Consider the following 15,912-nt stretch of genomic DNA (forward strand, 5'->3'; position numbering starts at 1 on the left):
CCTTAGGACTGCAAATGTCAAACGCTTTTGATGGTTTTAGGAAGTGTGCCTTTTTTCATTAACTAACTGCAGCTAATAGAACTGATTATAAGAAGTATGTGGTCATTAATGATCAGTCTGGTAAATTTTTTTGGTCTGTACAGAAATCTGCTTTAAATTAGACTGCTGAAATATTTTAATACAGAAGCATTTAAAGGAGAAATTGACTTGTGGGCTGATGTTTAACATTTTGTGGTGTATTGACTGAAGTCTAAGTTCTCTTTAAAAATGCAAGCTCAATTTCATTTTTTGTGCTTATGGTTAAAGAAAAGAGCTTTTAATCTCCGATCAAAATGATTCTGATTATCAAGTCATTTTGTTTAGTTCTTGTTTTTTATTAAAGCTATCTTGGATACCTTTTATTAATTTGTTTAAAGCATCATGGTGATTTTTTTTTTCATAATATACCTGAATACACTCAAAATATATAACTGCACACTGCAAGATAAAAGTAAAACATAGACAAAATTCACTTTATCAACAGTTTTAACAAAGTACTGTCAGTGGTAGATAGCTTCAAATGAAGGAGGAAAAAGCTTCTTTTCTATTTAAATCTGACACACCGTGAAAAGCTTGGAGTGATTTAGAAATGATTGCTTATTCAGAAGTGAAGCAAAGCCATCTTTTCCAAAAGCTGTTGCCTTGCATACAAAATAGAAGGTATTAATTTTTGACAGACTGTTAAATACTAATGCTGATTTTGATGTCTGGGTCACTGTCCTACAAATAACCTCTGAAAATATTTTTGGGTGGGTCTGAAATAAAAAAAAAAGTGCTTGAGGGCTAAAAAACTCAGTGTCTTCACTTGCATATTTTTCCAATGCTGTTATCTTCAATCTGAAGTCTAACAGAGAAACTGCATTCACTGAATCGGCAGAACTCCCATGGTCTCCCAGGGACAAGAGTTGTCTGAGTTTTTTGTCAGAGGAACAGATGCATTTTTGAATTTGTTTTCATGCAACTGGGGCCTTCTGACTTGCAATATTCTTCCCTCCAGTCTTTATTGTTTTAGTTTAGCAGTGCGTGAAGCTCTTAATGCTTAGAAAGTGTATATGGTATGTTTGTCAACAAATCTAAGGACTGAATATCTGAAAGAAGTAGGTAAATACAGTGCCAGATGCTTTTTCATAGGAGGGGTTCTTAAGCAAATAGTTATCTAGATAGAGGTCATGTTGGCTTGTCTTGCACCACTACTGGAGAGAAGAGAAGAGAAGGGCAAGAGTTCTACCTCTTCAGCAGATATAGGTAGAAATACCTTGGTAACAAAGGACCTTGAAACCAGAACTGACAAGTGAGGATATTGAGTCTTGCAAGGAACATGTAATGCCTGAATATAACAATTTCTCTACTAGCAGCAGTGAGAAGACTGTGATGGTTTTCTTTGTAGACACTGTAGCAGTCAGATTCTCAGGAAACATCTGTTGTCTTTCCAGAGTCACATGTAGCTAGTAAAATGCTGTGCTAGAGGTAAAACAAAGTGTTATGTTGAAGTCTTTTGAAGGCCTTCCCCAGTGTTTTAGACTTTACAGTTATTATCTTGTCAGTAAAACGGTAATGAAACTGGTAGGGCATCAGTGAGACAAATGCCTCCTTTTGTTTGCAAAAAGGACATAAAGTGCGGTCCAGCTCCAGGGCCTACTCAGCTGCTTTGATAAGGAAAACTTGTCAAGGAGCACTTCTCATTATGTCGTTGCTTATGTTGGTGGCACAAATGCATCTTCAGGGGAGTACTCCACAGTGAGCATGGGACTAATGTTTTGAAAATACTGCAGAGGTGTTGGCTTTCCTGATGTCAATTCTTCTGATGGCTATTTAAAAAAAAAAAGTCTCTAAGGTCAACTACAAAGAGTGTTGAAGCAAACTTTCTCTTTCTAGAGCTTGAAAAAAGAATGCATGAGCATTGTGCATATTTTCATTTCTGTCCTTGGACATTGTTGGGTTTTGGGGAAACAATCTAGAAATAATCTTGCGGTAATAAAAATAGTAGAACATCTTTTACTTTGGTGAGACACTAGATTTTTTTTTTTTTTTTTTTGGTCTTCTAGACCCTCTTTTTGATGAGATGCCTTCCCCTCTATTGGGACTTTGAATTTCGTTAGCAAAGAATGACACAGATAAAAGTAATTGGTTTTTCTTGTCTTAAGAAGTGAGCATTTGAAAGTTAAGCAGACCTGTGCTGGTGAGCTTGAGGTGCTGTGATAGCAAAATCATCATCTAGGCAGGCTGTATCAAATTCCAAAAGGACAGGATTTACCAAAAAGATTCAGCTGGTAAAGATGCTGTCTTCCATTGACTTTTTTAAAAGTGTGTTGTGTTCTTTTTTTAACGTAAGCCTTATCCTTCTGAGACTGGCATGGTACTTCAGTACTGAAAAGGAGAAAATAGTATGGCAAGGGAGAAGGAAGCCTTTAAAGTGCTTTTTATTACTCTGGGGTATGCATGGTACAAGAACAATGCAGATATATTCAGGAATAATGTTGAAGGCATGACAAAAAGCTTATTTTCCTTCTTCTAGGTACTGTAATCCAATGCTTAAAAGCAATGGCTCTGGGTTTTTTTTATTTTTCTTTATTTGGTTGGGGTTTTTTTCTTTTCTTTTTCTCTCCCACCCCTTCCCCCTGCCACTGTCTTTAAGCTTGTCTCTTCCGTTAGAAAACAGCTTTAACTTTTTGAATGGAAACTTGCAGAGCTGTGGTTGTAGAGGGTCTCCTGTAGCAAAGCATGTTCTTGCCCGATTGCCTTGCTCCACTGTGATAGGAGGGGTTTGGGATTGCTGCTTACAATCTTACCTTTTATTTAAGTGACTATTTCAAAGCCTTACAAATGTATGTGAGTTCTCATTAGCTCACCAGTGAGGTTGAAGTGTAGTCTACTTTGAGCTTTCAGTTTAGAAATACTAATTATAATATGGGGAAGTGGGGGCCTTAAAAGGCCTGCTCTAAGACACTGTGCTGTTTAATGACATTTTCTACACCCATGTTAAACAGAAAAACTCAAACACTTAATGTGGAAATTCTGTTTGAAAGTTACCATAGTATTTTGTTTCTTGCTGGATAAGCACTCAGCTACCTTTTTTTCCTCTCTCCACAGTGCAAGTACTATTTTTAAGTATTCATTTCAAGCTTTAAAGCTAACTAGCTTATAGGTAAAGATCTAGAGGGGTATGAGATGCAATCTAAGATGAGCTGAATGAAAGCAAGGTCTTCAAGATTCATCTTCAGGGCAAACAGTTTCTGTTTTCTTGTGTCAGCCTATAGACATTGTTCTTTCCTTTTTAATAGTGTATCTTCCAAGGCTAGGGTTTAAATCGGTGTCACTTCCATGGATGATGTTAACTGGGGAGAGATGGTACATCAGGGAAGGCCGTTTGTTGTGCGCTTGAGAAGTGCCTTGGAAGAAGATCTCCCTTCGAGCAAAGATGCTGATTGCAGAAAATAAAAAAACTTCAATTAAAACAGAAAGATAGTGAGACATCTATGCACATCTTGCACAAGTGGGAAGTCTTTGTATGTGTTTTTGTATATTTTTGAGGGCTGGAGGAGAATGATGAACAACCACATCATATTTCTTCAGACACAGAGTATAAATAGTTTACATGTGAATTTAAATTTTGGCTTGCATGTTGCTATATTGTAATGGTCTTTTTCTTCATTTATTCACTAAGGCTTTGCTTCTGTTTTTCTCATTAGGATGACAGTTCTGGCAGTCTTGCGTCAATATCTGCTCTCAGTCTGTTAAACACAGGGGTATGAAATTTAATATATATTTATTCTAGTTGTATTCAATGGCATGCATGGGACTATGTAGCACTCATTAAAATAGAACAAACATCACATTTTCACAGTAGCATGAATATTTTGTGGCACTAACCATCAACTCATTAGATACCATTAGTAAAATAAATAAGCAAATAAACTTCACACATAAGTATCACTAACAACTTAAAGTGATAGAATATTATTGTTACTGTTTATATTGCATGTTCTTAAATAGCAGAAAATAGGTAATGCTAGAGCTTGACAGTAATCTACTTTCTATGTTTGCTGTGCCTCCTTGCTTAATGGTAAAAGTTGTTAAAAGGCTTAATTTGTAATATTTTTGAACACCTTGTATTAGCTTTGAAAATTGATATCCTAGAATCTTTTTTTTTCCCCTGTCACTAGGTCACACAAGCTATTAACTGTGGCATTTCAGAACTCAGATGCTTTTAATCACTATTTCCAATATGAAACTGGAAACTTAGAAGTAGCTGTTGAAACTTTTGTTATATGCTATTAGGACTTCTATTTGCTGTGGCAGGTATCCTTCTGAAATTGGTTTGACGCACGTGCCTGTTACTTTGAAAACTTTTAATGTAATCCCACACCCTATGTTAAACAGGGGTAGTACAAGTTGGCTTTTTTGTTTTGTGAATCTGTTACTCTGGCTTTGTGAAACAGAGCAGTAGTGCAACTGCTAGTTGATATGTGATGCCTCTGGTTCGTGTTACATGGTCCAGCCACTCTCAGCTCTTCTTTATTGGGCCCAAATCCTCTGGCTTCATGCTCTTTTGTAAACAACAAAAGATGAAACTTGATGCAACTTGTTTGTTTGTTTTATTTTTTCCTTAATTGGCTATTTAACAAGTGAAGATGGATGGCATTACTTTGGAAGGTTGACCTAGAAACTCTTTGGTATTTGTTTGGTGTTCTGTCTTACTGTGTGAGGATTAGCACTTTCCCCTCCATCAGTGTAGGTTCTTCTTTCTATATTGCCTGCAAGTTAGGAAAGAATGTACTGTTCCGTCTGTCCTGATAGCATCTGGCGTTAGTTCTGGAAAAATGTCTAGTTTATGACTCGGAATTTTTTGGTGACATCCACTCTTGCTATAAGCACTTCTTTGTTATTAATCACCTTGTAACCAGTAGCTCAGCAATTCTAGCATTTAACCTGGGGAGGGGGACACATGATGATACAGGAAGGAATCCTTATGCATTAGTAGAAATTCTTCTTACACAAATTTTCTATTAGTTTTATTAAGGTGATGTAGGTGGGTACTCTCCTAAGTGATTCCATTAATGCCTTCATTCTTGAATGATCAACTCTGCTTGAAATGAAGGGAAGTAATCTTTTGTCATTGTGTTTCTAGTTAGCTGTACAATATTGTGAAAGTAATCATATAGATGTTTTTAGAGGCTCATCTGCTCCACAGTTGCACATTTTGTGTAGAGGAGGGAGAGGTTTAAAACCACTTGCAGAATATATGGCAAGCCCCATTGTTTCCTCAACAGAAGTCATGATTGACTAAAACCTGTATTGGGCTTAAAATTTTGAGGGAGTAAAGCATGTTAAAAAAACCTGTAATACACAGGGTGAATGCTCTGTTTAGTTGAAGTATTAGTATGCCTTGACATACTAATTTATACTATTGTAAATAGAGGCAATCCTTCAGATACTGAGGGTTAATTCAGTGTTGCCGATCAGGTCACTTTCTCCTCCAGCATACATAAAACATAATTGGATCTGTGGTGCTTAATCTGTATAATTGGTTCTTTCAGAACTGTGAGGACTTTCAAAATCCTTGTAATCCAAGGCTTTTATCACTCATTTCCAGGAGTTCAGCTTTTGTTGTTGGATCCTAGATAGATCAAAACTTATGCCAGCAAGACACATGTTAAATTTAATGGTAAATATTTATTCCTTTAAAGCTTTATAGTTTGGGCACTATAGATGCAAGTTTGTCTTCTCAAATTGAATCATTATGTGCATGCTTAGTTAAATACTTTATCCCCACAAGCATACCCTACTTAGGGTCAACTAATGCTTTTGGAATGCTGCGATGCAGCTGGTTTTCCTTCTGTAAGTTAGTTTGCTTAGATGCTGGAAGAAGCAACTATGGGCAACTATGCATACGTTACACAGTGCAATCCAGTAGTGTTTAGAGATCTCTAAAGTAGCTCTGAATGGTCTAGCTGTCTTATGGTTCTTCTGAGGAAGGATGAAAGAAACTTGAGTTTTTTGTTTTCCATGTAGATATCAAAAAGGTGCAGACAATAAAGACCTGTGCAAGTCTATTATTTTTCTTTTGTTTAAAACACATGGCATTTGGGGGTTTTAGTTTTTGTTTGTTTTTTTAAAGAAGTTAAACTTAGGATATCTTTATCTTCTTAAACACAAAGGCGGTTTATAAGCACAAGACTTTTTTTTTCCCAGCCTAATTTAACTTTTTATCTGTCTGTAGGTTAATAGACTTACCTGTACTACTGTAGGAATAAATACCAGAAATACAAGTTGCTCCACATATCAAAGTGCTCATAAACATATTGTCACAGTGCTTTTCAGGAAAAACATGCTTTTAGCCTCTTAACAGGTTTATTATTGGCAGTAGATGAGAGGATGCAATTGCAGCCTTAGTAAGGAGATAAGTATTCTTACTTTCTATTAAAGCTGAGATTTGTTTTTCTTTATCTATTTTAGGATTGTGAAATGTTCTCTATATTTTAATAAATAGCAGATAAGCTGCAATAAAGATTTTTTTAAAAAACATTCCCTAAACTATTGAAGCCATACAGTTCCAAATTTTTTTTTTTTCATAAACACATCTTACATAGTCTTGAATCTTAGCTGCCAACTGTTCCATGCTCTGACATATGCCATGTGTGTTAAGCATTTGACATTTAGCTTTAAATTGTATTTTTACCTTGTTATGAAAGAGTATTAGTTCACACCTTTTAAAGTGAAATTCTATGTCAGGTCAAGCTTTTTATCCCATGCCAAGAATTTTAGATTCTGAATCAAATGTGTGGTTAAGACTATTGGATTATTTGCGTCTATTCATACAAAATATTCTAGGAAAAAGAAGGTATTTTAGTTGCAGGAACTGGTGAATTCCATATATGTCTGATGCTTCTGGGGTCTAATCTCCAAATAAATTTCCTAGAGCATAGGCTTCTTGAAGAAGCAGCATCTTTCATTGGGAAGTTCTGATACTTTGGAATATATTGCATCTTGAGGAATGTGCAGCTGTGACAGTTTGAGCTTGGAGTTATTTTGGTCTCTGCTTTGACTCTTTCTAGTAACGCTTACAGTCTTCCTTTTCTGTGCATGTTTTCTTTTCTTGCAAAAACCAACTGTTCATAAAGTGTTTGTAGTTCCAGAAACAGTTGGGTAATGAGTTCTGCCTTTTGAGGAAATTCCTGTTGAAGATTTTTTTTTTTTTTTTTTCCCATCCATTGCTTTGGAAATAGTATATCAGTTCTTAGCACGTACGATAGCCAGAAGCACTAGCACTATTCAGATGTGTTGTTTGTAATAAAAAGGTAAGAGTGGCTCCATTTCTAATGTCCATCTTGCACTGCTTTTTTTTATTTAACTTGCATACAAATTAGGTATGCAGGAATGTTGAAAAGATTGGTACTGTTTGAGCTTCCTCATCTCAGACCACTAAATGAACTTGATTTTGTGACTCTTGTTATGAGGTGCTGAAAAGTGTGAAAGGAAATCAGAACTTTTACCATATGAGAGATGAGGTTGCTACTGTACTGCAGACTGGATGCTGGGTGATACCACAGGGTGCGTTCCTAATTTAAGAATATATTGGGGTATCCCGAGGTATAAAGCATCGTAGGAGTGCCTGTAATGTCTTTATTGTTTTAGGTGTAGTGAAATAATTTGAGGCTTAGGAGTATGTATATTCATGCATACAGTGAATGTTGGGTTTCTGACTTTTCTTGTGCTTGTGTGAATTACAACAGAACTCCAGTGATTCTGTATGTCCAGATGTTCAAGATGCTTGTTGGAATGTGCCAAATTATGTTGGTTGCATATTATTTTCAATCAAAAGTTGTCTTAGGAGCCATCCCTCAGGAGAGGAATATGTTCTAGAAAACTTGTATAGCCATTGTTCTTGGCCAGAGACTTAGAAGTATTTAGAACTAAGTTGTATTTAAGAACGGTTGGCTAGTAGCTTTTAAGTTACTGTCTTTACGAAGAATTAGATTTTTAGTGTGAATATATGTATAAATGATGATAGGAAACAGTTGCTCGCTCTCTTTTTCTTTACAAGGTGCATACCTGGGCTTTTCTTATAGAGAGAAAAGCAACAGAGCTTCTCCTGTCCTTGAAATAGCAGGCTGGTTGCTATAGGTTTGTGCCTGCCTTTCCAGAGCACTAACAAAATGAATTATTTGGTATGCTCCCATGGGGCAGAGTATGATACAGTGGTTAAAGAGTGGATGGCTGGAAGGATAGCTAAAGATCTGGGGGGAAAACCCAAACACTTCAAAAGATGCTGAGAATGTTTGAGAACCATTCTTTGGCTTTTGTTTTGTGGAGGTGGAATCACCTTTTCTCATCAGTTAAACTATTGTTGTTTTGACTCCCACAAACCAGAAAAAGAAAAGGGTAAGAAGTCCAGATAACACCTCAGAATGTGAGAAGTGTAGTGGCATGTAGTGCATGTGGCCTTACCACTGTGAACATACCTGATCTCCTCTGATCTCTGAAGCCAACAGGTTCAGCCTGGTTAGTGCTTGGATGGGAAACCACTTGGGAATACTGAGTGCTGTAGCCTCTGTCTAGCAAGACTGGTGTCTCTGTCCTTGGTGGTATTAAAAATCTGGCTGAACAAGCCCCTGTGCAACCTGCTGTAGTTAAACTTGCTTTGAGCAGGAACACTGGACTAGATGATCTCCAGAGGTCCCTTCCAACCTCAGTGATTCTGTGGAAACTTCATCTTGAGATGAGATTAACATGTCTTCATTGAAGTTATACTTTTTAGATCGTTTAATATATTATGCCCAACATGGAAGAACAGAAAATTTGTTAGAGATTGTTAAAATGGATATGGTAAGGGGGCTGTTGAGCAGCAAGTGTTAATACACCTTAGTGCTGGGCAAACACTTTATATCTTCTCTGGAAATCTGAGGCTACTGTCGTGTTTGTACGAGATCTTTTCCCATTGAACTTTATGGACTTCAACTGTGTACTGAACTTTTAAGCTATACAGTAGCTTTAAATTTGTCAGCTCTGTTTCTATACTGCTGTCAATGAACACTGAATGTGTAAAGCTTCCTGGGAGAACTAATGTGTACAAGAAGCTGTGTATTAGCTGAGAGATTCATTTGGGAGCAGTGTTTACAGCTTGTTATGTTTGATTGGGAAAATACATGACCTAATTAGTAATTGATTTTTTTTTAATTTTTGATGACTTAAGACTTTTTGTTTAATCTGAGACTGAATTTACTTACACAATTACTAAAGCAACAGATGTACAAGAACAAACTGTCTTTAGATAAAAAAAAAGATAGCCTGTACAAGTTAGAGCTCAGTTGGCTGTGCATAAGAATAGAGCTGTGTGATCTGTGAAAACACTTTACTAAAGTGCCTTAAACTTTTTCTCTTAAAAAGATTATTTTTCAACTCTTAGTATTTTATATTTGAATTCCAACATGTGGAAGACTTGTGGAGAAACTAGTATTCAGCCTTCATGCCTAACGAGAGCGTGAACCCACAAGCTAACTTGGTTTGGGAATAAATTTAAAGTCTTCTCACAGATAACCTTTTACGATTTGCTGGATCATAAGAAGGGGTTTCCCAGTAGCTCAGCAGTAATTTCTTATTTACAGAAGCTAAAAAAGAGGGAACAGGAGATTTGAGAGTTTCATCTGGCTCTGTCTAGACTTTTTCCTGAAGACTGTCTCATATTTCTGTTTTGTTGAGTTGTTCTGTGGAAAAAGGAATGGGACACTTTCTTCCTCAGAATCTTCTGTGTATTAAAGACTCTTAATTTTTTTTTTTTATTTCTATGTAGATTGCATGTTTTAACCTCTTAGGAAGAAATTATGTGAAACAGACTTGTAATGATAAATATTGTTATATTGTTACTGAGTATAGTGTAGGTAGTTCTCAACAATGTGGGTTTGATGGTCTTACTAAAGGCTTCAGAAAGGTGAGAGTTACCAGATCTTAAAGGTGGCTAGAATCAAAAGGAATGAAGTGGGAAGACATACATGTTCTTGATTAGTGGTTTTTGCTGTTGTTTGGTTGGTTGGGGTTTTTTTGGTCAACTTCACAGTTTACTTAAATATAGTTGCACAGTTAATTAGTTTGGGAAGATCATGCAGATTTCCTAGCTGTAACTGATTGTTGGGTGCTCAGTAGTAATATTGAACTAGAATAGATTAAGCATTGATACGAGAAACTGCTTTGTCATTCATCTTTACTTAGCAATCCTAGAAAGCTGCACTGTCTTGCTATAAACAATTTCAATTTGTAATGTTAGCTCCTTGCTGTCTTAGTTCAGCCCTGATCGGGACCAGACTACGTGGTCTCTCACTCCCCCCACCTTCCGAGAGAACAGGGAGAGAAAATATAAGGAAAAACGGCTCAAGGTTTGAGATAAGGACAGGGAGAAATCCTTAAAGTTACCGCCACAGGCAAAACAGACTCGACTTGGGGAAAACTATTCTTTATTACTACAAACAGCAGGATAATGAGACAGAGAACAAGATAACCTCCCCCCACCCCTCCCTCTTCCCAAGCTTAACATTATCTCTACTACCTTCCCCTCCCTGAGCGGCACAGGGGGGAAGAGGGAATGGGGGTTGCGGTCAGTTCATCATATGTTGTTTCACGCCGCTGCTTCATGGTCGGGGGAAGAACTCCTCACATTCCTCCCCTGCTCTGTTGTGGGGGTCCCACCCCTACGCCACAGTCCTTCGTGGAACTGCTCCGGCGTGGGTCATCTCTTCCACGGAGTTCAGTCCCTTCAGAACAGCTGTCCCAGCGGGCCCTCCACGGGCCACAGCCGCCTTCAGGCATCCACCTCCCCCGGTACGGGGTCCTTCATGGGCTCCAAGTGGATCTCTGCTCCTCCGTGGACCTCCATGGGCTGCAGGGGGACAACCTGCTCCACCATGGTCGTCACCACAGGCTGCAGGGGAATCTTGGCCAGGAGCCGCATTACTCCTCCCCCTCACTTCTGAACTGACCTTGATGTCTGCAGCCGTTCCTCACAACAGGCTGGTAGATGTCTCTCGGGATCTTTTTTACATCTTATTCACTTCTCATCTCCTCTCCACTTCTTGCAGCTGTGCCGGACTGAGTTGGGCCCAGTCGGCCGCCTGGCGAGAGGCCAGAGGGTGAGGCCTGCAAGGCCCATGAGCCCTGCGCCCTCCCCCTCTGCGCCTCTGCCCCTGCTCAGCTTCTTCACATCTTCTCTCCTCTCTTTTTTTTTTTTTTCCTCCTGTTTTCCCCTTCTTAAATACGTTATCACAGAGGCGTTATCACGGGACGTTCTGCTACCAATCGGCTCGGCTTTGGCCAGCAGCAGGTCCGCCCTAGGCCCGGCCAAGTCCACTGAACAAAGGGGAGCGACTTCTAGCAGTTTCCTACAGAAGCTACCACCTTAGGCCCCCCCTCACTAACAAAACCATGACATACTTTAATATTAAATAATTTAACTTTATTTAGTAAGTGTTAAGTAATATTATGCTTACTAATTAGAAGGGAGGCTGAAAGTTGAAACTTAATTTTTATCAATAATGTTGTTTAGGAATATGAAGCACGGACAGGAAGAATGTATAAACCTCCACCTCCATCAGCAAGACGTAAAAATATTGAATTTGAACCACTTTCAACTACTGCTTTGATCTTGGAGGATCGACCAGCGTAAGTATGATTCTGCTGTGGAACTGATGGTGACTGCATTTTAGATATGCTTCTGATGAGCTAAACTTCACAAGTCTTACACAAAAGTATCATTGGATTATTCCATCCCAGGTAATAGCCTAACAAATACTTCCAGAAGAACCTTTAAGTATATTATAGTCTGTATGAGGAATTCTTTTTCACTGTAATAGGATGACTAGTCTGTTTATCTACTGTATATCACAGCTGCCTGTGACAGTGTTGTGGGCACCCTTAATCAGGAAAATTCCTGAAGACTTTTTGTGGATTTCTTCACTGCCGTTTCAGTGAAGTGAAACTCCTTTCTCCTTCCCCCATTTGGGAAAGTTAATTTCCTGTACCAGTTGGGAAGACTTAGCAGTGGCAGTTGTTACTTCAGCAAACCTGGACTTGGCTTACTGGAAGAGTGTTCTGGTGTTTTTGGGTTTGGTTTTTTTTTGTTGTTGTTGTTTGGTTTTTTTTTTAAAAAAGAAAAAGAGAAAAAGTATTGGGTAACAGTGGGAAGAGTTACCTTTTCAAAGACAAGAAATACCTTCCTCTCATAAATGCTTAATGCTCATTTTGTATCTGGCAACTGCAGTTAAATGCTTTGGTACCAAGGTGAGTGTTCAGTGAAACTGTTCCTTGCCCCTGTTCCAGTTATGTTTTTGTGGTGCCTTAGAACTACAGCTGAAGGCAAGGAAACAGCAGATGAAGATGCAACAAAAACTGCATTAGGTACAAATAAGAACAGTAATGAAAAATGGGTAATAAATTGGTCAGTATTTTTAGTTATACAGTTGTTGTGGTTTAGCCCCAGCTGGCAGTTTAGCACCACGTGGCTGCTTGCTCACCCTTCCCCCTCCCTAGGCGGGCTGGGGAGAGAAAACAAGCAAAAGGCTTGCGGGTCGAGATAAGGACAGGGAGAGGTAATTCAGCAATTACTGTCACGAGTGAAACAGACTCGACTTGGGGAAAATTATTAACAACCAAACTGGAGTAGGGTAATGAGAAACAAAACCAAATCTTAAAAGCACCATCCCCCCCACCCCTCCCTTCTTCCCAGGCTTAACTTTACTCCCAAGTTCTCTACCTCCTCCCTGCCAGTGACACAGAGGGACAGGAAATGGAGGTTGTGGTCAGTTTATCACACATTGTTTCTGCCGCGCCTTCCTCCTCAGGTGAAGGCGCGGCATTCCTCCTCACATTCCTCTCTTGCTCCAATGTGGGGTCCCTGACATGGGAGACAGTCCTCCCTGAAGTTCTCCATCATGAGTCCTTCCCACTGGCTGTGGTGCTTCACAAACTACTCCAGCGTGGGTCCCTTCCATGGAGTGCAGTCCTTCAGGAACAGACTGCTCCAGCATGGGTCCCCCAAGGAGTCACAAGCCCTCCCAGCAAACCTGCTCCAGTGTGGGCTCCTCTCTCCATGGGTCCGCAGCTCCTGCCAGGACCCTGCTCCAGCGTGGGTCCTTCATGGGCTACGCCTCCTTCAGGCATCTGCCTGCCCCTGTGTGGGGTCCTCCCCGGGCTGCAGGTGGATCTCTGCTCCTCTGTGGGCCTCCATGGGCTGCAGGGGGACAACCTGCTCCACCATGGTCGTCACTATGGGCTGCAGGGGAATCTTGGCCAGGAGACGCATTACTCCTCCCCCTCCTTCTCCACTGACCTGGATGCCTGCAGTTTTGTTCCTCTCCCATATTCTCACTCTTCTCTCTCTGCTGTTTTTCCAGTGGTTTTTTCCCCCGTCTTAAATATGTTATCACAGAGGCGCTACCACCGTTACTGATAGGCTCGGCCTTGGCCAGTGGCGGGTCCGTCTGGGAGCTGACCAGCATTGCTTCTGTCAGACACGGGGGAAGCTTCTAGCAGCTTCTCACAGAAGCCACCCTTGTAGCCCCCTCACTACCAAAACCTTGCCACGCAAACCCAGTACAACAGTCTTCAGCAATCTGAAGGAAAGAGGAGGACCTGCTGACTAGGAACACATGCTCTGAGGAGAGCAAAGCTTTCAGATTGCACCTTGAGAAAGCTTGTGATGGCACTGTTAAATGTTTGCTCTAATCGGTTCCAGTTGGGAAAAGGAAAATAGAACATACAGGGTTTTCTTTGATGTTCTCTCTAGTGAGAGCTCATTCAGTGCTAAGACAGAAATGTCGTGAATGGAGGTACGAATTGCTATGTTTGTTTTTTTTGGTAAATGCATTGTTTCTTTTACTTTATGCTGAAGATAAGATATACAGTAACTGATTTGCTCGTGCTTTTCTGTACTTTCAAAATATCACAATTCAAAAACTAACATAAGTATGTTTTTACAAATGACACTTCTGCTTGTTTCAAACTGTTGTGCCATCGCAAGTATGTAATACGTTGCCACAATCTCATCCTTGAAAATATATTCTGCTCTGACTTTCATTGGAAATATTAATAAGTGGTCTTTTCTGCTTGTATAAGAGGAGATAGAAAGCTTTTTTTTTCTGTATTAAGACAAAACTGTCTTCTGTTTATTTTGAACCAAAGTAGACTAGAGATTGGGTAAGAGTCTGAGACTAAACATTTTGTTCTGATTTGTTTTGGAATGAGTCTACTTGGTCAAAAGGAAGTGTGTGTTTGGCAATTAGGGCGTCACTATGCAGCCAATAACCAAACACATTTTAAGCTGGTGAACTTGTAGCACTGCAGCAAGCTTCCTTAGCTTTAGCTCTGCCATAAATGGAGATCCATCCTTCCTTTAGTAAACCTGTCTTCTTTTTTAGGGAGTTTTAAAGGGCTGACTGTAATGAATAAAAAACTTTACCTTTTACTGAAAATACATCATCATAGATTTCATATGAACAAATGGAGTATCAATATGCAGGTATATTTAATGATTAAAATATGCATGTGCAGAAATGCATTGCAATAAGTAACTATATAAAATATTGATGTTTCCCTTTTTTTACTTCATGCAAACTTCATTTGAGCAACATTCCAGATGATCAACAAATCTAATAACCCTGTTTTGGGGGAAGATGTAGTAGAACTAATAAACAGAAGCAGTAAACATCTGGTAGTTCTCTGCTGCTATTACTGAAACACTGGTAGTGTGACAGCCCCAAAGCTCAACTTAGAGAGAAGCCTAGAAATGGTTCCGAAAGTCATTTGTGTGCATTGAATTCAGGATCAACTTGTTTTCAGAAATCTTCCTGCCAAATCAGTGGAGGAGGCTTTACGTCACCGACAAGAATATGATGAGATGGTGGCAGAGGCAAAAAAACGAGGTATGTTAACTGCCAATAATCACTATAAATTTTTAAATGTGCAACAAAAATAAAGTAATTTCTGGCTTGTAGGCTAGCAGGAACAGTAAAGAACAATCTTGTTTAATATCTAGATTTTTCTCTGGTACATATGTGCACGCAGTTAAAAACAACTCAATTATCAAATTGTTTTCTTACTACACTACAGTGAATGTAACTAGGTTCAGAAGTCAGTTTAACCTTTTGATGATTCCTGTGGGCCCCCCCCCCCCCCCCCCCCAAATGACTTGTGTAATGTGATCAGCTAGAAAATTTCTGGATACTCAAACTCATTTTTCAAGCTGTGTTGCTGCAGTTGCCTCTGAGAGCCAAAGTATAATAAAGCTGACTGCTTAAAGATCTGGCTTTTTTTCAGGAATTTGAGATCAATTCCAGTGCGAAGACAGATGGAAACTTTAGGGTTTTTTTCCAACCAGCTGTACCTGTGTGAACCTTCCTACTCCCACTAGATCTGTTTTTTAAATTAATCATATTTGTAGCATCTGGTCCTCTGTCAATCTATGAATAGCTGTTGATAGGACTTTAGTAGTCTTGTGCTTAGTATTGGGGAAATAAGCTATTTTAAGAATCTGTGCTGCATGTTTTACTTGGGCTGTTGTCAGAGATACAGGCTTCTGAACTGATTGAGCCTCTGTGGGTCTGTGGCAGCTCAGTCTGAAAGATGTAATAAGAAATTCAAGTCATGTGACAACTCATTTCACTCCTCTCTTGTGGTGTGCATCTTGTAAGGTGTGATCTGTGGCCGTGTTCTCTAACTGTATCTTTGGAGGGTCAGCCCTGTGTAGTGTTTATAGTATGTATGCCCTAGTATTCATTAAAGTAACTATAGCTACACTCAAAGCTTTAATAAGAACCTAAATAAGCTGGTCAGCCATATCAGTGTACCAGAGATGGCAGATTTACTCTGTCGGTGTGTTTAATGCATGCA

General features: G+C 39.3%; 1 protein-coding gene across 2 annotated transcripts in view; it reads left to right on the forward strand.

Moving 5' to 3' along the window:
* Positions 1 to 15,912, forward strand: part of TBC1D12 (TBC1 domain family member 12) — a 50,416-nt gene that overhangs the window by 21,978 nt on the left and 12,526 nt on the right. Inside the window, exons 3-5 of one of the 2 annotated variants that reach the window (XM_086752462.1) lie at positions 3,729 to 3,785; positions 11,573 to 11,688; positions 14,863 to 14,945. In XM_086752462.1, the coding sequence (XP_086608588.1) occupies positions 3,729 to 3,785; positions 11,573 to 11,688; positions 14,863 to 14,945 (256 nt within the window). The remainder of the gene's footprint in view (positions 1 to 3,728; positions 3,786 to 11,572; positions 11,689 to 14,862; positions 14,946 to 15,912) is intronic. The other variant, XM_086752464.1, reaches the window with a different exon arrangement.

Source organism: Chlamydotis macqueenii, chromosome 7, assembly GCF_036417535.1.
Source record: "Chlamydotis macqueenii isolate bChlMac1 chromosome 7, bChlMac1.mat, whole genome shotgun sequence".
Classification (NCBI taxonomy): Eukaryota; Metazoa; Chordata; class Aves; order Otidiformes; family Otididae; genus Chlamydotis; species Chlamydotis macqueenii.